Raw genomic sequence first — 21635 nt, 5'->3', positions numbered from 1 at the left:
GAAACTTGAGGTGCACTTAAATAGATCCTTCCTGAACACGCTGAACAGTATAAACGAATTATAATTCCGTCAAGAGTCGAATATTATGCACGGTAATGCCGTTGAGCGATATCCCTAGGTGCGACGTCATTAGCACATGGCATTTTAGATGCCTATAGCGCCGAAAGATTCCACGATGTGCCCATCACTGCCCTCGACAAAATAGCGATTATATATTTACGACTTGTATAACTTCTATATTATCCGCAGAGAAATATACTTTGGAATTAATGATTTCTAGTTGACGATCGATAAATAAAGTCAGGATGAGCAGGTATTAGCGGAAGGGGTTTGATAATTAGTCATGCCAGGTTTAGAAGAAATTATTTCACGCGACACCAGTCCACCTACGCACAGCCTAATGTCCGATGGAATCGGCTCTGAGCAAGTGAAGAAATTTTTGTTTACCTCCCATAAAACTCAGGATAACGTGCAGTGCAACGAGAGCCTAGAAATTTATATCCCGGAGGTACATCAACATCGTTTTTTATCGATCGTCACCCGATTCAGATTTCTCGTATGCCTGCTACGAGCGTTACACGCGATTTGGTTACATCTTGCTTGCATCACTTCTACATATACCTTGGATCCTCAATGTAACTTCGTTGAATGAATACGAACTGGTCGATACTGATTAATAGCTATTTAAAACTGTGTCGAACGTCCAGAGAACGTCTAATTATTTAAACGCTCGGGAGTACGTGATACAAAGATTCTCGACGGTATTCAAGTACTTATTTTATTTATATTTTTGTTACAGCTACTCCAAGCTAATTATAGCTTTTATACCTGGCCCTCTGCACCTGTGTTAGCCTGGTTTCTTTGGGAACATAAAGAAGAGCTCATCGGGAAGAGAGTTCTAGAGCTAGGCTCGGGTACAGCTCTTCCTGGGATCTTAGCTAGTAAATGCGGTGCTGCTGTGACTTTAAGTGATTCAGCTAGTTTCCCCAGAAGTCTGCAGCATATACGAAGAAGCTGCGAACTGAACGGTATTTTGTCTCAGGTCCAAATCGTGGGAATCACGTGGGGACTGTTTCTCTCTAGTCTATTCACCATCGGTCCATTAGACTTGATACTTGGATCCGATTGCTTTTACGAGCCAGCGATATTCGAGGACATCGTCGTTACCGTTGCCTTTTTGTTAGAAAGAAATCCGGGTGCCAAATTTCTATGTACTTACCAAGAGAGAAGCACGGACTGGTCTATAGAACATCTTCTTAACAAATGGAATCTTACCTGCACTCATATATCGTTAGCCGGACTCGGTGCGGATTCTGATATAAATATACATGATTTAATGCAGGATCATACGATTCATCTGCTCAGTATACAGCGTGCAGTTTGAATCACCTGTTTGTCATGAGTTCACGATACCTAATTTCTATACGTAATATCCCGTGGACCATTTCTCACTTTGAACTTTACAAATATTTCTCAGCGTTCGGCAGTATAAAGATCGCGAAGGTCCTGTTCAATAAGCATGGTATAAGCACGGGCCACGGATTCGTTGAATTTTACGATGCAAAGGCGATGAGCGACGTGCTTTGCAGAGATCACTTGTTGGAGCAAGAGCAATTAATTATCGCATCGGGTTTTAAATATTTGCAAGAAGAAGGCATCAAGGATTTGGTAGAAAATTATATGCCAAGCGAGAGTACGCAAAGTAGTGTGGGAGAATACGGTCAGAACAACATTCCAGTAGGTGAGGAACAGAACTTCGTTAAACTGAACAAATATATCAACTACAGAAATAATCTGTTCGATGGCAATGAGCCATCTATTATGAAAGAATTATTAAGAATCAAAAATACGTCGAGATAAGCAGATACTTTATAAATATAGTACGAGAAGCACGGTCAGAATGAGTCGTGAGAAAATGTTCAACAAGGCTGCGAACCATTTGCAGTCGCTGGCATCGGAATTGAGTGCCACGGAACTTTTGAGATTCTATGCTTTGTACAAACAGGCCACGGTAGGACCTTGCAACGCCTTGAAACCTAAATGGTACCAAGTTCAAGCTAAGCAAAAGTGGGAAGCATGGAACAGCTTGAACGAAATGAGTTCTGAAGATGCTATGAATAATTACATAGAGGAGTTGGCTAAACTCAATCCTAACTGGGAAGAGGATGCACAGTCTGAATCCGGTGGATGGGTTGCCATTAGTAGATTAATAAATACGGAAGAAGAAATAAGTGACAATGACAAGACGTTTTTAGATTGGGTGAAAGACGGACAGGAAGAGAAGGTGCAGGAGTTGTTAGGGAACGAACCGGAACTGGTGAACCTGAGGGACGAGGAAGGTCTGTTACCGATACATTGGGCCGCCGATCGAGGCCATTTAAGGATCACAGAAGAACTGGTTAAAAGGCAAGCGAATGTGAACTCGCAGGACGAAGATGGACAGACACCGTTACATTACGCGGCATCGTGCGGGCATACCGATGTCGTTAAATATTTACTTTCGATCGGAGCTCGATCGATGAAAGATAATAGCGGTATGACACCAAAAGATGTTGCCGAAGAACATTTAAAAGACATATTGTGATTAAATATTAGCTTATTTAGTCATATCATGTACTAACCGAATTTAATAATGAACGTCAATAAATCGAATTAATGACTTTCTCACGGTATGTATATTTTAAATTGAGGTTTCATTATTTTTATAAACTCTTTATATATAATTATATACAAATAGGTCCTATAGTAGTTTCCATTACATTCACAGCCTAAGCACTCCTTAGGTAAATGCATGATTCGTCACAGAGTCAACTTGTTAAATCGTGTACAGAACAATTGATCACGAAATGTGAAATAATACCTTGACTAATCGATCGATCACTTATAGAATAGGATATTTATTTGATATCATTCGAAAGCTACAAAAGGCTTGTAAATGTCAGTTTGTTCAACTCTCTTCACAAATTATACGTATTAAATATGTCCATTGAATACTGCTTAAACGGAATTAAATTAACGTAAAGAAAATGCATCGTTTGACAATGTGAATTAATCAAGCTGCCTCTGTCAAAATATCACTCACAAAGTAATGTTGTTACACATCGACATTTATTATATTTCGTCTCGAATCTAAAGAGATCGAATGCCAAATTGTATTTGGTATAATCATTTTTTTCATTACTCCTATAACAGGTATAAAAATTGATAATTCACAAACATAGAATTAAATATGAAAATTAGATAGAATTTCTCCAATAATTTCTCTTTAACGTACAACTAGAACAACTTAAAAATGCGTAACATTAAATTCGCGAATCGTGTGTTAATTCGTGTCGTTTAGAGAGCACAGAGGTGCTCTCGTCATTTTTAGAAAAATCTTGTTAAACCGTGTCTTCGATTCAAATGGAATACTAAAACTCAAAGCAGTCATTATACAAAATCTGAACAGAAAACTTGTTTCCTTGCAAGTTCCCCGCAGTTTCATATTGTCTCGTAAGAAATATAGCCTTCGTTTGAAAAAATATTAATGATTCTTATAAAGTTCTCTTATAAATATAGTAATCACTTTTATGCACAAGTTAATTCTATAGATTAGTACTTTCGTGTTCCGATTTAACTCGCGCGGTGGGCGGAGGAGGCGGCGGTGGTTGAGGCCGCGGTGGCCTCTGATGAAATCTCGGAGACGCTGGTACAGGTTGTTGGTGCGGCGATTTGGCAACTACCACCGTCTGAGTCTGTGTTTGCACATCGATTATATTTCCTTCGGATCTGGTTCGCACGTGGGCTTTCGTTTGCTCCGGAGCGTTCAATTTGGCTGGCCTTTCCGGTCGTTCACCGTACAGGGACATAGACGAAGGCCGGCTACCTACACTGGGGCTCCTCTGTAAGTTCGAACCCGCGTTGCCATTGTTGTTCCCCGAGGTGCAGAACGGATTGCCATTCCCACGCACTTGTATTATACTGACCTGCTGTTTGTCCACTGAATACACGTGAGCCCTTTCCAAAGTCAACGGCTACAGGTCGTTAGAAAAAGAAAACTATATTAATATCTTCGAAACGTCATCGTGTCAAGAGACTATTTGAAATGAAAGTATTTGTTAACGTTCAACGCTTTCACTTCGTTCATAGCTTACGTTATCGTATTTCAAAATGTAATATCCAGGCAGTGATATGTATTTGCCGAGTCCACTTGCAGTAACTACATTTTTTTTAAAGAATTATCTTACATACAATACTGAAACCGAACGTGATCCTTAAGAGCACTCGACGACACTCACCCCTGTATCGGCTTCTAAGTTCTCGCTGCTCTGCCGCGGTGGTTGTTGTTTTATTAGGCTCGACGGTCGCATCAGTCCAGCTGGTCGTTCAGGTATCGCTGGTTTGCTACTTCTGTCAGGCATGATCGTACACGCCGGGATACTGCTATCGGTCCTCTTACGTATTTCCACGGGTTCTTCTTTTCAATTAAAATATGTACAGTGAATATCATGTGTCATCCTGCTGAAGGAAAATAGAGCATAAAAATACTCACCCGTGTTATGTACTATATTGCTTATAGTTCTCGGGGCTGCTATCGGTCTGCGTCTCTCCAACGTCGAGGGATTAGGCCTTTCTGCTGGCACAGCTTTTACTCTTTGCACAGAAGCATCGAACATTTCGGTATCCGTAGCAGGCTTATTGCTCGACCCGATTTCCGCGGTTTGTCTCTCAACAGGAACCGGAACGGTGATTCTCTTGTCATGTTTTTGAGCTTCTAAGATATTCTTCTCAATTTCCGTATCGACGTGCACGTCTTGCGGTTCGATGATACATTCTTGGTTCACGGTCGGAGAATCGGCGATCGCATTTGCCTCGATATTTTGCTGTTTAGTCTCTACCTCTGTATTTCCGTCATGTTTCTCCGCACTGTTTTCGTGTTTGACGATCGACTCGGTGTGCAGCGTTTCGTGTTGTTTGTGAGTCTTGCGATTGAGAGTCGACGTCAATGGTCTGGGCGGTTTATCAGGCGTTGGTGGTGGTTTATCATCGGACCTCTTGTCATGTTTATCTGGAGTGGTGCTATTTGGCGGAGTGGGAGCTGGCTTATTTTTCCTACGAGCCGCTGGCTTAGGACTACCTTGCGGTGGACTTTCCCCGTGGTCGCTGAGGCTGCTGTTCGAAATGCAACGACGAATCGTCTCTATGTTCTGATTCTCCGAACCATTCACGATACCGACGTCTAAATCACGATCGAAATCTATTTCACCCGGAAAAAACCAATCCGCGTACGTGATCAACTGATCTACTATAAGACTAGAATTGTTAGCCGTGCTCATGTTCATTCTGTAACAATGAATATTCCATTGGTAGACACATTTACGCATAGACGAGAATCTCGTTGAAAATTCAGAGAAATAGATTCTTACACCATCGTATTTACATCCTCCTGCGGACTCCATATTAAATTAGGCGCTATCACGATCGCGATGTTTTGCGGGGACATTTTATTCACGTCTTGGTTTTTAGTCAGTACAGCTAAAAATTTGATTAGGAACCGTAGATTTTCTAAGTTTACTGCCGGCAATTTATACAACACCTCCCAAAGAGCTCTCAACCTCGGTTCGCTCTGAGTTATTTTCGCAGCTGCCATCCATTCCGGGTACAATCTGTAAAACGAAGACAACGCGTGTGAAACGTTCTAATCTCGTCGTCAAGGGTGATATTCTCTTTTTATTTACTTGAACGTTAATAGAGGCTCGGGAAGCTCTCGTAAATAAGACTTCAATGCACCAGCTATTACGTGGGGATCTTTGTATTCTAGAGCGGTTGGTAACGTCAGACAGCAAGCATCTAAACTTAATTTAATTCGTCGCGATTTGGACGCAGCACCAGCTATTCGAAAGAGACCCTCTTCTTCCACCCCTAATCGTAACAATGCGGACACACATAACTGAATAGGTAACGCAATTTTTCTGTTGGTTACTCTTAGGTGTTCTTCCAAGGGAAAACCATACACTGGTTTCATTTCATTGTCGTCTGTAATCACGAAATGAAATTAAAACATCAAATTTGTTTCCACATAACGTGTTCGTAACTCGATGCTTACTGATATAACTCTCTAGCCCAGGTATGAGTTCTTCGAGGCAGCGCAACGCGCTTTCGTGGTAAGCCCTTTGAAGTTTCACATACTGTACAATAATGTGTGCCAATTCGGTTTCCCGTGACATAAGTTGAAACATCTCTGCTGCCAAATGATCCCTACATTGCTCGACTCTGGATTCGGCCTCTTCAAGCTCCTCCCTCAAGTTATCCAGTTTCGACGCACCCACACCTTTCCAATAATATTCATTTAAATATTCGTATTCCTATGTACTCTCGGAATATACAGTGTATAAATCAAGTTTGTTCATACTGGTAGTACTATGCTTGCTGGCTTGGTGATATCTCGTTCGCACGCTGTCCATGTCTAACGTCAACTTAGCTAGATTTTTCTTATGCTTTAGTATATTTGGTACATCCGTGTCTAAAATATTTTGAAGAGGACTCGCCACATATTGCTCGACTTTCACCTCGTGCTCGATCAACTCCGTTGCCAGTTGCTTCTGTGCATCACCGCACTCCCGTAAAGTAAAACGCATTAGGCCATCCTCTGGGGCATTTTCCCTCATCACCTCACCCAATACATATTCCGCACACTTTTTCTACGAGTTAGAAAATACGATGTAAGTATCTAGGATATGGAACGGCACATTTATAAGCAAACAAATTTCAGTTCTGCGTTACCAATCGCTTTTCCTTGAGCACAGGGTCTTGCGTCGTAGCCTGATTCGGCGGATTACCAAACCTCTTGTTCAATCCGAGGAGGGCATTTTTGATTTGCTCTACATGTTTGTCTGCAGCTTGCAAATCGTCTGTGAGCACTTCTGTTTTGCCAGCTCTGTGGAAACAGAACGATGTTCAATAACTTAGCATCGGGTTAAAATAGTGATCAAGTATCTAATTATTATGGTCTTTGGAATCAATCCATTTTAGGAGTATCTGATTCACGAGTTATTTTCGTATACCGTGACACGGTTTTATTGAATCTTATGGTATTCTGCAAGAAATCTTTATCTTCGGAAGCAGTGTAGTAATTCGGTTTTAAATAACGTCGGTTATTTCAAAGGTCGTTTCGCATTTAAAACCGTCGAACGTTCGATACGTGGAATAATCAGCAGAGAGAACGAAGGAAAAACTTCTTGAGAACTCGGAAATGATATCGTAAAGAGATTACCTAGAAAACGTTTGATCGGCGAGCTGTTTTACCCGAAAGAATTGTTTCTTCATGATTGATGAACTCCTATCGTTTATTATGTAAATAAAGTTATGCTTCGAACCACTGGATTCTAACGACCTGTCGGTTGCTAATCGTAATAACGTTCACGACCACTCATGTTTGATACGATCGCACGATACGCAAAGAAATACGGACGATGAAAAAAAAATACAATCCTTCGTATCACTCCGGAGGCAGCAATTCGTCATAATGTTTGTACAATGATCTCACACCCTCTATGAACGAACAGCATTCCCTGATCGGTGCATCCTTCTGCAATATCAACGAGTTGCCACTCTCTCTTTCTCGCGCGATCAGAGAACGTTTCAGGATTCACCAGCTCGAATCACCGGATTTGTAAACGTGTCAAAACCTCCTAAGCTTTAATCGCGGCATTTCGCATTACCCGTTCACCACTTGTTCGTCGGTAGGAAGGGATCGAATTTAAACCGTGCATTCTTCTTATAATAAGAAACCATCGGATAATTCTGCTTCGTAATGACCGTTAAATTCTTATCGAGTTGCGCTTGATAACGGAATATGACCAACAGGTATTTACTGGCCATGAACGCATCACGCACTCGGCCATTCCTGTTAGTGAGATTTCATTTAAAACGCGCGTAATCCTCTCAATCCTCCCGAGTGTCGAACGATCAAGATCACTTTAGTACAGCGTCTCGGTGGTACAAAGTTCAAAACGTTTGTCCTGCAGTTTAATAAAGAAAAGATCATTGTTTATACGCATTGTCTCATCGTCTTTAGAAAATAAAATGTTACTATATGCTTGAGGCAATTAAATAAACGCCACGATCCATAACCTATGCCCAGCAGTGTAGGTGCTATTGCAGTAGATAAATGTGCGTATATGCATACAGCATCGTATATGTGTGTGCTCGCAGAAATCGATACATCGATATCTACAGTATCCCGACTCGAAACGCGTCATGTGATCGGTAATTCACCATATTGTAGTTTTTCGACAATTATTTCAAATCACCGACCGAGGAAGAAGGGAATTACGTAGTGTTGGCAATCGCATATCAGGCTTCGTTCCTTACCGACGTCGCGGATCGTGACTGACCATCTGTTTATATCTGATTGATACGCGATCCGTACGCGATTTCAAACGAGCCGAGTGATAAAAATAAAACCAGTTTTAACGTTTTCTATTAATTTTCTATCGTCCGTGTATTTTAACGTGTTCATCATGAGGATAGACAAGAATTTTCTAAACGTGATATTATTAAGTTTCGGTTTTATGCTCGTGTTTACTGCATTTCAAACAATGGGTAATATCGAGGTGAGTGTTACGATTTTTCATTCCCTTTCACGTTCGCATTTACTTCCGTCTTCCCTCCACATATAAAATGTATTGTTACGCGCCAACGAAATTCATTCTTGTAATTATCGATTTGAAATCTTCGGAAAACTGTCTGACGTTCTTTATTCTCCTCTCGTTATAACAACACGTTGCTACACGTGTTAAAGACAGACATTTGAAAAGGAATCTCAGAATACGTGTGACCTCGGCTACTTTCACTAAAAACCGCCGCATTCTTTAGCGTGTAGCGAAAACTAGCGTAATCAAGTATGTTGAATTCAGAGTATCTCTCTTACAAATGTCAATGAGTGAAAGTAAACGGAGTAGTGATTAGTGCAGGACAGGATCGACTGTCAAAGTTAATTAATTAAATTAATTTCCTAAATATTTCAGTTCCAATCCATTACAAGTTACTGATGCGTATCGTTCAATCACATTCTTTTTCTTGAGTGATCACCTGTTGATTGTATACATAGATAAATCATGTAATCTCGATTTTATGTTTGTAGATCCCGAATTCATTGTTTCTAATAATATATCATAATCTAACTTGACGAGTATAGAACAAGCTTTATATTTTAATGCAAAAATTAAATAAACAACGCAAGGGACAAGGAATATAGGATTTTTGATTTTTCAGAAAAAACAACTCGGTTCACATAATTAAATTGTTTATTTGGAAATTGTTGATAACAGAGAACTGCAATTTACAGTGAATCTAGATTAATCCTATGTCCTAAACGTATTTAAAATCCGGTCAAGCATGATCTATCGAAGAAATATCGGTCAACACACTGATAGCTCGTGTCAATTTCACTCGAGACGAGTGATACTCGAGGATATCGTAACCCAGTTAAAAATTATATGCATAAAAGCAAACAGTTATTGCTTACACGATGTTGTTGTTGTATTAATAAAAGTTATGTTTCTCGTTTCGTGTGTCACTGTTCTTTATCACAAACGTTATCTCGTTTGCCCGTCGACGTATTACGTACAAATTAATTGAAACTATGACGCCCACAATGCACTTGTATATTATTCGTCTGATAAATGTTTGCTTACTACGCTTACGAAGTAATTTTTTTATTCCATCATCTCTACCGCTGTGTCAATTGATATTCCTACGAGAAAAACGCAGAAGCGGATAAGAATTAATCTGAAAGGATTAACACTCACATGAAATAAACAGCGGTTTACTATATCTGGGGCTTATTTTCTGTGTAGAAAACGGTACTAGTCAGTATTAATGAAGAGACACCGGACTTCACCGGCGAGGCGTACACTAGCTTAGCGATTATCTACGCCGTGTTCGCCACTTGCAACTGGTTAGCACCATCGTACATCTCATTGACGGGACCAAGATTCGCTATATTTACCGGCGCTTGCTGCTACGTACTTTTCATAGCAATCTTCCTCTGGCCGCAGAAGATCCTCCTCTACGCTGCCTCGTGCGTATTAGGTACCGGGGCCGCTTTGATATGGACGGGGCACGGGCAGTACCTGACGGAGAACAGCGACACGGATACGATGTCCCGCAACAGCGGAATATTTTGGGCGATCTTTCAAATGTCGATGTTCGTCGGAAATCTTTTCGTCTATTTTATGTTCGCTGATTCTATTAGCGCGCAGAAGAGAAGCCTCGTTTTCGGCGTTCTGACGGGACTAGCGGTTCTCGGTGCGTGCGCGTTGGCCGCGTTAAGGAGAACTTCGCGAGCGTTGGTTCTGGGCGAAGCCGAAGGTGTTTCGAGCGCGGACAAAGAACTGAGAATCCCAGATCCTGCGAAAGGCAGACCGTTGTTGGCCGCCTGGAACGCCTTCCTCGACGCGTTCTCACTATTCTTTACCCCGAGAATGCTCCTATTGTCATCAACGTTCGTGTACACCGGTTTGGTACTGACGTTCTATTCCGGAGTCTACTCGTCGTGCATCGGCTTCACCAAGGCGTTGGGCGACTCTCGTAAAAGTTTAATCGGTCTCTCCGGTATTCTGATCGGTGTCGGGGAAGTGACCGGAGGGGCCCTTTTCGGTATCTTCGCGTCGAAAGTGTCTCGCGTTTGCGGCGCGTGGTCGGTGATCATCACCGGGTTCTGCGTCCACCTCTTCGCCTTTATTACCATTTTTCTCAATCTGCCGAACGATTCACCTGTCAAGGATACCGACAACTTAGGATTCATCACATCCTCGACGGCATTAGCGCTGATCGGAAGTCTCGCTCTTGGCTTCGGTGACGCCTGCTTCAATACTCAGATCTACTCGTTGTTAGGATCGATTTTCGTCCAGAACAGTGCACCGGCTTTCGCCTTGTTCAAATTCTGTCAATCGGTCGCGGCCGCGGTAAGCTTCGCGTACAGCAACGTCCTAGGACTTTATATACAATTGCTTGTTCTAACGATATCAATCGTTGCCGGCACTGCTACGTTCTGTTACGTTGAATACGCGGTAAGAAGGGAGAAGATGAACTCTCAGTCGGATAGCGATCTGACAGCTAATTGATTTTAATTTTACGACACGGAAAGATGTTGTTAAAATAATTGTACAATAATACGCCTGACACCGATCGAACTATTTCGCTCTGATCTATTTGTGCATGTAAAAGACTGTAACGTTCGTTACATCGCATCTTGTACATACGTTCACGTAACGATTATGTTCAACAAGAACAAATTAATATTCGCATATAAGTATTAATCACGATACGATAAAACTGTGTAAGAAGACTGTGTTAAACGTAATCATGTTCACTGAATGAGAAATGTTTTTAATCTCGAGCGTTGTACAATAATTAAGCGTTTGTATTATACTATTACTGTTAAAATTGTATATAATAATGATTTTTTAACAAACGTTCAGCACTTCCCATCCAGTATAAAAGATGTACTTGATAATGTTATCGTCCGATCGTTGAGATTTGTATAGAATGACTGGAATGTGAACTGGAAGGTGGGCTGACAAAGAAAAAATCGTGTCAAAAATGCTTTATCAGAACATGATCGTTTTCAAGAATTTCGAGACCAACTGCATTAATGCACTGTAAAAATGACAACATTTTAATTGATAAATGAATAGAAACGAATCTTGGTATTTTTATTTCACGATCCTTGACTAAATGACCGAATGACCAATCCCGGGGGTGGCTACTATAGGTCAATGGTCACTTCGAAAAAAACATTCAACACTCGAATCTACTCGCTCTCTTGAACAAAAGATAGACTCGGTTATACTTACTATCTTCTTGTCGTCATAAATAAAATATGGTTATATGATTCGATTTATTATTCGCAAACGAATATTTCGTTCGTCCACCCGTAAGAAATGGGATCTATTTCGGAACCTGGGAAAGTAACAGGTCGTAGGTCCGAGGTATTCTACAAAGATATTAACGTGTAGTAGATTTCTCTCGATAACTCCCCATCCCTTAATCAACTAAAACCTACAAATCCAAGTTCCAATCGAGGAGTTCCATCGTATTGATACAAGAAGGTGTCGAGATTCAAAACATACCGAACTCGATTGATGAAATATTAGACGATGTGTCGCACGATGACGTTCACATTTTCCCGAGTTTCATCGAATTCACGGAGGCCAGCGAAGGAATTACGTGCTATCAGAACATAACTATAAAAAACACAGGCAGTAAACCAGCCTTCGTCAAAGTCCATCAACCCAACTCAATGGTAAGCCGAACAAACCATGGCGCGTACGATTTCCGGTCAAACTACTCGACGCGATGGTTCATTACTTTTCAAGGAATTTAAATTCAAAACTTTCTACGGACAACGTCTGGCGAGAGAAGCAAAAGTGTTGTTTAGATATCTCATTTTATAGGCATTCCAGGTAAAATCTCTGAGAAAGGGAGTAATGGTCAATCCTGGTCTCTCTGTACGTTCGACCGTGACGTATTCCTTCAAACGACCCTCTTTCTTACGCGCGATGATCCCGATCGAAATTAATGGGAAGATCATCGATTATCTGGTCATTTGCAAGTTATTAGTCGAAGGTATCAGTGTCGAGCCGAAATCGCTGGACTTCGGCATCGTCGACATCGATTACTCTGCTGGGATCAAAGTACTCACTCTCAAGAACGAGGGTGGCAAGAGTACCAGGTCCTAACCTCTTCGACCGTGAAATGAGATCTTGAACTTACACTACTGTTCGTCAACAGATTCTCGATCGATCTCGGTACGAATGATTTAGAAATCACGGTGAAGCCCATGCGTGGAATCGTCAAGCCCAACAGAGATGTTCAAATCACCGTCGAGCTGATCGGCTTGAACGAAGGCACATTTTTCAGCGAATTTTGGTAAACGCGATCGATCACAAATAACTAAACAGAGACCACGAGAAGAGTCACTTTCGTTCTCAGGATCAAGTCTGTTCCCAACATACGCGTCCCCTTCAAAGTGGAAGTGATCGTACCGAAACTGGTGATCTATCACCCGAATGCGACCGGCGATTTCACTCTTATTGATTTCTCACAGACCGTCGCGAACACCCGCAAGTACGATTCGTTCGTTCTGAGAAACGTCTCGTCTCAAGTAGCGAGCTACGTGGTTCTGGGCGAGATCGACAACGAGATAAAATGCATTCGCGTAACGATTTCACATTTTTTTATAACCTCTCTAAAATAACAGTTCATGTTCAATTGCCATAGACAATTGGCATAATTTCTCTATCTGTAGGACATCGATCCTAAAAAGTATCCCGTATATAGCGCCTTCGAAATTCGACCGATACAAGGTCGCATAGGACCGTTCGAAGGTATCATTTTTGAAGTAGGGTAAGTTCAATCGTATTGATTTCATCAAGAATCTCGTTTTTAGAAAAATTCTTCATATTCCCGTGTTGATAGAAATTATCGATATTGAATGAAATCTAGCTTTGCACCAACGTACAGTTTAATGCTGTGGCGAGAGAAGTTGAAAGAGAAATCAGACAGACGAGAGAACGATTTCATGGCCTTTTTAAGAATCGTCAGAGTACACGTCACCGAAAAGAAGGATATTTTGAGTAATCATATTTCGAAAATCTTCACCTACTTTTTAACGAGCGTATGAGACGACGAGTTTTATTATAAAAAAAATGTAGGAGAAGCTGAAGTGGCAGAAGACGACCCTCTGGCAGAAACTAGTCTCCATCACAAACGTTAGTACCGATATTACATCAGTACCTTTCTTTCTACCTATTCCTAGATTTACATCTACGTTTTTCCTTATATTCCTGTCACGATTCAAACAGAGCACGTGCCGATCATACGCGACGACAGTTCGTCCTCGTCCTCCGAATCTAGTACGGACTCTGTGTTGAACGACGTAGTGAGACTTTGCCTTCACGGCGAAGTGGAAGAGGCCCGCCTCGGTTTCGAGCCGGACATCCTCTATTTTGGCGAACTGTACGTCGGCCAAGATTCCCAACGTGTCGTGCGCGTATCGAATCCACTGAAATTCGCACCTCTGGTGTGCCGGTACGTGCGCAACGCATCGGCCCGTTGCTATCCGGAGATGACAACGTTGAAGCCATCAGGCTCGATAGAGTTACTCGTGAAAGTCAGAGGAAAGGAGAACGGTAGTCCGATCATCGCAAAAAAAGTATTTCTGGTAGATTAAGATCGCCAACTGGGTTTTCGCAGTTGAGTCGTCGTTCGAAATTTACTTCGACGCCGTAGCGGACTCCTGCGAGTCGACCAAAACCAGGCGCCGGACAAAGATCAAAGTAGGATGTTACTCTGTTCAGTGCGCGGTAAGCGTGAAGCTGGTCGTGACCAAGAAGAGATCGTGCTTATCGGAAGGAAGAACGATTTTTACGGATTACGCGCTCTATTACGGAGGTAATCGATACGTTGGAACACTCGTCATCGATTTAACTTGGTCCATGCATTTTTCTACACAGTTTCGTGTCAGTCTGGTATTTTACAGACTTAAATGAAATACCAAAAGTAACGCAAAGGAAACGATCGCTACCAAAGGTCGCAGTAAGTCCTACGAATTTCTAACGATTATTTCACGGTTCTATCCGCAACTGATGTTTCGTCAGATTAAACCGAAAGAAGAAGTTGTTATAGATAACTTCGATAGCGGAATCGAAGAGAAGACCCTTTACATTCCCAAGTGGAAATATAGAAATGTTTCGGACGTAGTGGACTGCGCGACTTATTTTAAGGAGAAGGTCGAAATACTTGAGACCGGGACCGAGGTACTGATACCTCTGTCCCCGTTGCAGATATACAACGTACGCATGTACCCCAGCCTGTTCTCTTTCGGAATGGTAACGATCTCTCATTCCCGTCATCGTACATGAAATATATAATTAAAAAGGAGTGTCCCGAGAAGATCCTTTGATCCTTTCATTTTCTGTGAAATGCACAATTAAGAAAAGCACGTTATAGGTCGTCCCGAAGAGCCATAATTATCGGCAACTGATCGCGGAGAATCTGAACGAATTCCCGATCATGATTCGCTTGACGAGCTTGTCCTCCAGATGCATCAACTTCCCAGAGGGAAATTTGATCGTTCTACCACCGGGTTCGATAGTCAAGCGGCTGGTCGAGTTCCGGGCGCATCACTTCGGCAAATTCAACGGCTACATCGATTATACTATTAACGACAATCATTCGTTCGAGCTTGGCGTCACTGCCGACATCGTCGAGAAACAATTCTCGCTCGACACGCGGGAAGTAATTTTCGGCAAAGACTGGCTAAAAGAGGAGATCTACCATCCGATGGATCACGCCGTTCAGATCAGGAACAGACTGAACGCGAGAACCTACTTCCGGTGAGCTCACTTGATTAAAGAGGAGTTCAACGACGACTGACACATCTGACGATCGGTAAGGTCTCGTACTCAACAACGATTTCACGCCGGAAACAGGTGGGAAGTGCCGAGCACTTGTTGCTTCTTCGTCGAACCGTTGTCGGGCATCGTCCGCGGGGACGCCTCGCTCTTTACCTACATTTATTACAAGCCGGACGTCAGGAGGGCCACATGCACGGAACTGACAATGAAGTGCGAGAGCAGCAGTTACATCACTATTCGACTGAGCATGTCGCTGCCAACGCCGAAGGCCGGTTTCGTCATGGATAACATAGACGTCGGTGAAATACCGCTCAACTTGCCGTCGAAGACCGTCGCTTTCCTACGTAATTTCGAGTTTATCGAGGTCGAATACGAGGTAGACTCGGCAAGTTTGATGCACGGATGCGTCGTCGAGCCTCTCCACGGAGTGCTACAGCCTCGTGGAGTGACCGCGCTCGAGGCAGGTTCATCGATTCAATTTTTCAGATCGCATAAAAGTAATGTAATTATTACGCTCAAAATGGTAAATGTTACAGATCACTCTAAAATTCGCCGTTTGCTGTCGTTTCGTAACGGTGGTCCGCGTGACCCTGCAAAAGCAATTGGTCCTCCTAGTAAAGATCGTCGGCACCGTGTCGTTCCCGCAATTAAAACTGCACCCGTCTTCTATAAATCTCCGACGGATAAGTGCATCCGCGTATCAACATTACGTGATAACAGCGAGCAACACCGGAACGACTGTCCTCAAGCTGAACTTCTCGTTGGAAGAGTATCCAGAATTCTGGCTATCTCTCTCCTCGCGAAGACAAGACCCCGCTTTAGGTAATGCTCAAAGCACGACGTTCCCTTTCACATCTTTCATAATCAATGTTTCTGTACGAATCAGAAGACATCGAGAGCACATTTATCGCGCCAGGCGCGAGCCGCGACTATCATCTCCATTTCGAGCCGATTGATTTGGCTAGCTACGCGTTCTACCTGCCGTTAGTCATGAACGACATACTTGGACCGGCAAACATGATAAACCCCAGAACCCTGAAGCCTACGGAATACTTGAAACAATTCAAAGAACATTACGACTCTCCTGAATTCGTTCTACAGAAGTTACCTCAGAAGCTCGTAACGCTGTCCATCGACTGCACCGTCGCGGGGCACGTTATCTTCTTCAACAAATTAGTGTTCGAATTCAGCGTCTCGCAAAACAACGTAAGCGTTCAATGATAAAAATCCGTAAGTACAGAGTAGGTGACTCCCTCACGGTTTCGTATTGAAGATCGCAGAGGAATTCTACATAGAAAATCGCGATTCGCGTGACGAGAGATCCGTGCAAATAGACACTAGGAACTTCGGGACCGTCGTCTGTCCGTTCTTCCTTCGATGGACCAGCGGTAAAGAACCGATCGTCACCGTCGACTGCGTTCAATGCTCCTTGGGACCAGGGGAGAAAACGTGTTTCACATTGGAGTTTCATCCGAAGACGAGGGGTCATTTTACGCTCGAGGCACCCATGTATGTTCGCGACGAACTGGACGGCGAAATGTTCAACAAACTGTGTCTGGTCGGCAATTACCCGGTCAGCCACATACAAGCCGAGGTGCCGGAGATCTATTTCATGCCGGTACCACTGAACACGGCGACCGAGAAGAAGTTCTCGCTCGTCGCGAGGCACGTCGACAAGGACACGACCATCACGGCGAGGGTATTGCCACCCGAGTGTCAGAGCGGATTCTATTCCAAAGATTGCCTGTCCGTCAGTTTCATAGAGACCGACGTCGCGTCTTCGGCCGAGTAAGTGATCATCGAGACGTGAAGACGTGAACGTGACGATAATTCGTACAATGAATCTGTTTCACGAGGTTTTCAGAATTGAACGTGAAAGTAGTGTTCAAGAGCGAGACGTCCGTCTCGTTCCGGACTGCGATCGAATTTTCGAACAGCACTGACATCGGCGCTTGCTCGGTGTACGTCTATGCCACAGCGGACAATTGCCTGTTGACCACCCATACGTATCTGAGAAATCCGAATCTAGACTTCCACTGGACGGCCAGCCTCGAGAAGTCAATATCTCGCACCTCCGAATCTGTGTCCGACGACGAGGACTACGACGTTTATTCACCGAGAAGCGTATGGCGTTTAAATTAGAATTTTTCCATTTAAATACGTCGAAGGATTCTCGTCGAGCTGTTTCATCGTTCCAGAGGAAACAGTCAGTACCGAGAATAAGCATTCTATCCTACTTCGGATTAAAGAGCCGAGACTCTGCCGAAAGACTGATGGAGAATAAACTCAGGCTGACTGCGTTCGATTCGGATGTCTCGCTGGAGAAGAACGATCAAAACGACGTTCAGAAGAGCGAAGCGGACAAGAAGGTGGAAAAGCTGAGTTCAGACCGTTCCATAAAATCGTCGTCGAGTAAATTTGAGGAAATCTTTGAGACACTCGAACATCCTTACTTCCCCCTCGGCGATGAACACGAGTAAGCCCTCTCGGAACTCTATTTAAGTCGGCTGACTTACCGCAATCACGTGTTCTACAGCGAGTACGTGATTTATATGAATCAGACCATAAAAGCCGTGGAGGAATGGCTTTACAGTGGGCCTTTCAAATTCAGTTTTTACCCGGTGATCCTCAGCGGTATCACGATGTCGCTGTCGAAGTATTATTCGAAGAAACCGGTGCAGTTCAAAGCTACGAGTCGTATGGCACCGGAGTTGAGTATGTCCTTTATAGGCGTTCTTGGATTTCTGGTAGGGCCAGCGATCGAGAGTTCCATTGGAAAATTGTAAGTGCGATCACGGACAGTACATGCGTAATTAAATTTCTCAAATCTTATCTTTTTAATACCAAACAAGACCCTAATCTAATCAAAGATTAGCAATTTATTCGCATCGTGTTCTCTGATAATAATTGTTCTCGTAGCAGCAAGAATCTGCCGAAAAAGGAAGTCGAAAGAGCAAATTGTGTGTTCTCCCTCTACGACAATATTCTCAACTTCTTGATAAATCACGGGGCTCATTTATGCCACGTTTCGGCACAGTATTTGATACACTACGACGACTATGTCCTGCTCATGGAAAACACGCGTTCAAAAGTAAATATGCCGCTCTCATGCGATTCGGTGAAGCGTTAAAAACTGTTGACAGAACAAACACTAGCCGGAATAAGAATTTCTCATAAATTACAGATTCGAAAATCTCATGTCTCAATGGAATCCGGACAAGAGAAATTGTCGCAGTTGAAATTCGAGGCTCGAAGCAAGCAATGCTGGCTGGACGTTATATTACAAACATTTAAATGCTTCGTGCTGTCGAGAATTCGTATAAAGAAACTCAGCGAAGACAGTTCCCCCGTGCCCTATTCCAGGCGATCTACTTTCCGATCATCCGGCGCCGCCTCGTCCTTAATGAGGTTCACACGACTTTCCCATAAAAATAAATCATTTTTAACAAAATCTCTTACGATCTGAATCTCTAGTGTCCGTAAATATTTCGAGGCCCACGAAACTATCATACGAAATATCAACACTGAACTCTCTTACAAGCTATCCAGCAATAATTATTCCACCGCGGAATTGTTCTTACTGTCTTGGCTGCGTGGTCATTACGATGAGGAACGAAAGAAAGAGTGGATGATCGATCGTCGTGTAATATTAAATCCCAACGAGACCAAAGACGTAGCAGGCGAACGTAAAGTCCAGAACTTCGACACGGATTTATCCGATTCCGTCGTGCTGATCACGGTCACAGCCTCCTACTGCCCCTTCGTCATCGAGGATTATCTGTCCAACCGTTATATTCAACCGCGAAATTACGAGGAAGTACGTACACACCTTGACCTATCCGCTACATACCAATTTGTCGTGCAACGCCTGCATAATGTCCGTCTCAATGTTTAAGTCGTTGCACAACGCTATATGCGTGGTGAACGCATGGAGGAAAATACGTCTTGGCTTCGTTATTTCGCCATTAGAGATCGTATACCCAAACTGCATTAAAATGCTGATGCTGGTCACGTATCTGTACAACATGCTTCCGACTTACACCCCGAGAACCAAGGTAAAGAATCTTTTATTTCCCTTGTTGTCATTTGTTATTGGCGTAAAATAAAATTTTGATTCGTAGATCAAATTCAGCTGCGCGTTGTCCGAAACCGTGACGAGACAAATAAGTTTCACGAACCCGACTAATCACAGCGTCAGCTTTTTAATAATGTTCTTCGGTAACAACCATGGATTTTTCAAAGCCGGGACTACGAATCCGATTATGCATCTGAACGCTCATGAGAGCACCGTGATGAAAATACATTTTTATGCGAACAAAATTAAGAAGACTAAAGGTAACTCGGTATCGATCGTCGAGACATTTAATTATTCGTGAAATTTATTATCTTTGCGTTCTCTGAGATAGCTTATCTGTTGTTTTGCGGATCGACGATCGGTCCTAACTTCGGTAGAAATCAGGTATTCGTACTGGAAGGCCAAGCCGATAGTTTAGGAGTTTCGAACGAATACACGATATGCAGCAAACTGTATCAAGTGGTCGACAAAGTCCTGACGATCAACGTGCATTACGAAAATTCGATTGAATACGAGATCTGGATGTCAGAGGAACGTCCGACCAAACCGAGTACGCTCATCGATCATTGAGATCTCGGATAAGTGAATTAAATCTCGATACTATACAGGTGTTCTAAAGCAGACGCGATGGTCCGAATTGAGCTTGAGAAAAATACCGAGGCGATTGTTCATAAATCAAAAGTCGATCGTGGTCAAAGAAGACACGATGCAAGCTCCTTTGTCGGTCACGGTGGCGTGTATCACACCGTGTCATCGAAGCTTTTGGATCATTTTTCAATCGAAGATAGGCGACTTCATCATACAGGTATCTGTGACCGAAGTCATCCGCGTGCTACTTTTCTGTATGTACATCTCAACGTTTGTATTCCACACGACGCAGATAAATACGCATTGGCAAACGACGTTGACCGACGATATCGTGGTTGAATGGGACGAGCAGGTAGAAAAATGTATTTGCACGGACCAAGATTATCACGAGATGTGCCCATTGAATCTGGCTGTACCCATACCTTCGAGAAACACACAACTTTGGAGTTGCGTCGGTCATATGTTTCAAAAGACTCTCGATCCGAAAGAGCGACTGTTTTGGTCTCGGTACCTAGGTACGTGAGTATCGAGCGTGCCAAACGTCTGTACGTACATAACTCTCAAAAGCATTATATAGACGACGTGATAAAAGAAATTACCTATCGGTCTGTAAAACCGTTTCATTAAGATTCTAATTTTCACGTTTGTGATTATGCGACGAAGACACGCATATCGGCTTGCGTTTAATTCACTGGTTAATGGGAGACAGCGCAGATTCTGCAGCTATGGAATTCACTCACATATTCGATGCGACGGTCACTTACAATGTAACGATATCCGAGTCATCCCACATCCTCAATTACCCCAAGACGTTCACGATAAACGGTTAGTACACATTGATCATCGTACCGTAGTCGATCGAAGTTAAAGAGGGCTACACCGCATATTGTTTTACTACGTGATAACGATATTTCAGACGTGAGACCCTCCACAGAAAGCATTCCAATGCATATTCACATCTCGCCGCTCATAGGGCAGTTACACGAAATAACGTTGAAATTGATCTCTGTTGATGGTAACGAACGAAGAGTGTACACGATTAGTTTCTTGCGCGTCTGATAGTGAGAATTATTACGAAAAACGCTAGAAACAGCTAACAAGTATTTAAACAGATGAAATTAATTTCATTTACGAAACCAGAAATTTCATGTTGGAAATACTTCTCGCTGATCCAGCATATTTCGCGTTTCAAATATTTTTCTTTGTACTAATCATATTTGAGTCATTGTATACACGTTGTAATGCATTATACCATATTTGAATAAAAGTATTTAGATAATAAATACTGCTTTCCTATGCAATTTTCCCGTATCTCCAAGGGTTTAGGAGTAATTTGCAAAAAACTGTTTTTCGTTTTTTGCAAATAACTCGTAAACTATTAATGCTAGCGAAAAACTATTATATGGAAATTGTAGATCTCGTCATCCTCTACAAGAAAGATCGTATGCAATTTTCCCGTATCTCTACGGGTTTAAGGAGGTTCAGGGGTATCATCGGGGGGCGTGAGGGACGCGGGAAGGTGCCTATCCTTTAACATAGGACAGCAGCAGGGACGACAACTTAAAATA

The 21635-nt window shown here is 42.7% G+C and overlaps 5 protein-coding genes across 9 annotated transcripts; 4 read left to right on the top strand and 1 right to left on the bottom strand.

Moving 5' to 3' along the window:
• Positions 1-141: 141 nt before the first annotated feature.
• LOC108624305 (methyltransferase-like protein 23) lies at positions 142-1402 on the top strand. The gene is made up of 2 exons (XM_018023507.2): positions 142-508; positions 800-1402. The coding sequence occupies exons 1-2, from the start codon at positions 344-346 to the stop codon at positions 1382-1384; spliced, it is 750 nt and encodes a 249-aa protein (XP_017878996.1). The 5' UTR covers positions 142-343; the 3' UTR covers positions 1385-1402.
• Positions 1403-1877: 475 nt separating this feature from the next.
• Positions 1878-2667, top strand: LOC108624306 (acyl-CoA-binding domain-containing protein 6). The gene has a single exon (XM_018023508.2). The coding sequence runs from the start codon at positions 1901-1903 to the stop codon at positions 2582-2584; it is 684 nt and encodes a 227-aa protein (XP_017878997.1). The 5' UTR covers positions 1878-1900; the 3' UTR covers positions 2585-2667.
• A 29-nt stretch (positions 2668-2696) lies between these two features.
• LOC108624300 (rho GTPase-activating protein 17) lies at positions 2697-7687 on the bottom strand. 5 transcript variants are annotated; one of them, XM_018023499.2, is made up of 10 exons: positions 7253-7687; positions 6763-6916; positions 6392-6680; positions 6086-6310; positions 5718-6015; positions 5406-5645; positions 4532-5322; positions 4278-4456; positions 3966-4013; positions 2697-3881 (listed from the first exon to the last, which is right to left on the bottom strand). In XM_018023499.2, the coding sequence occupies exons 1-10, from the start codon at positions 7303-7305 to the stop codon at positions 3585-3587; spliced, it is 2574 nt and encodes an 857-aa protein (XP_017878988.1). In that variant the 5' UTR covers positions 7306-7687; the 3' UTR covers positions 2697-3584. The 5 variants fall into 5 exon arrangements, with proteins under 5 accessions (XP_017878988.1, XP_017878986.1, XP_017878987.1 ...); XM_018023500.2 differs by lacking the exon at positions 2697-3881 and adding an exon at positions 4134-4198 and having other exon boundaries at positions 3923-4013; XM_018023497.2 differs by having other exon boundaries at positions 2697-4013.
• Positions 7688-8250: 563 nt separating this feature from the next.
• On the top strand, positions 8251-11688 carry LOC108624302 (UNC93-like protein MFSD11). The gene is made up of 2 exons (XM_026812996.1): positions 8251-8594; positions 9840-11688. The coding sequence occupies exons 1-2, from the start codon at positions 8502-8504 to the stop codon at positions 11106-11108; spliced, it is 1362 nt and encodes a 453-aa protein (XP_026668797.1). The 5' UTR covers positions 8251-8501; the 3' UTR covers positions 11109-11688.
• A 239-nt stretch (positions 11689-11927) lies between these two features.
• Positions 11928-21350, top strand: LOC108624279 (cilia- and flagella-associated protein 47). Its single transcript, XM_018023442.2, is given in 27 exon segments — positions 11928-11975; positions 12059-12289; positions 12363-12718; positions 12778-12915; positions 12979-13204; positions 13295-13392; positions 13492-13757; positions 13851-14177; positions 14242-14876; positions 14998-15383; positions 15480-15864; positions 15941-16226; positions 16291-16610; positions 16678-17192; positions 17261-17528; positions 17603-17880; positions 17941-18186; positions 18324-18495; positions 18589-18812; positions 18879-19221; positions 19301-19459; positions 19526-19739; positions 19811-20029; positions 20088-20284; positions 20360-20582; positions 20731-20892; positions 20984-21350. Coding segments are annotated over 27 exon segments (7065 nt in total). The 3' UTR covers positions 21127-21350.
• The last annotated feature ends 285 nt before the right edge of the window (positions 21351-21635 follow it).

This window comes from Ceratina calcarata, unplaced genomic scaffold (assembly GCF_001652005.2).
Source record: "Ceratina calcarata isolate Rehan_Ccalc_2016 unplaced genomic scaffold, ASM165200v1 scaffold305.2, whole genome shotgun sequence".
NCBI lineage: Eukaryota > Metazoa > Arthropoda > Insecta > Hymenoptera > Apidae > Ceratina > Ceratina calcarata.
The sequence above is the reverse complement of the archived record's forward strand: the minus strand, read 5'-3'. Positions and strand labels throughout refer to the sequence as shown.

Excerpts from the sequence above, each read along its gene's own strand:
- LOC108624305 (XM_018023507.2), top strand. The coding sequence starts at position 344 with ATGCCAGGTTTAGAAGAAATTATTTCACGCGACACCAGTCCACCTACG. Across the intron at positions 509-799 it reads TAGAAATTTATATCCCGGAG|CTACTCCAAGCTAATTATAG; the intron begins GTACATCAACAT and ends TTTTTGTTACAG.
- LOC108624306 (XM_018023508.2), top strand. The coding sequence starts at position 1,901 with ATGAGTCGTGAGAAAATGTTCAACAAGGCTGCGAACCATTTGCAGTCG.
- LOC108624300 (XM_018023497.2), bottom strand. The coding sequence starts at position 7,305 with ATGAAGAAACAATTCTTTCGGGTAAAACAGCTCGCCGATCAAACGTTT. Across the intron at positions 6,016-6,085 it reads TGGGCTAGAGAGTTATATCA|ACGACAATGAAATGAAACCA; the intron begins GTAAGCATCGAG and ends TCGTGATTACAG. Across the intron at positions 4,014-4,277 it reads ACTTAGAAGCCGATACAGGG|CCGTTGACTTTGGAAAGGGC; the intron begins GTGAGTGTCGTC and ends AACGACCTGTAG.
- LOC108624302 (XM_026812996.1), top strand. The coding sequence starts at position 8,502 with ATGAGGATAGACAAGAATTTTCTAAACGTGATATTATTAAGTTTCGGT. Across the intron at positions 8,595-9,839 it reads AAACAATGGGTAATATCGAG|AAAACGGTACTAGTCAGTAT; the intron begins GTGAGTGTTACG and ends TTTTCTGTGTAG.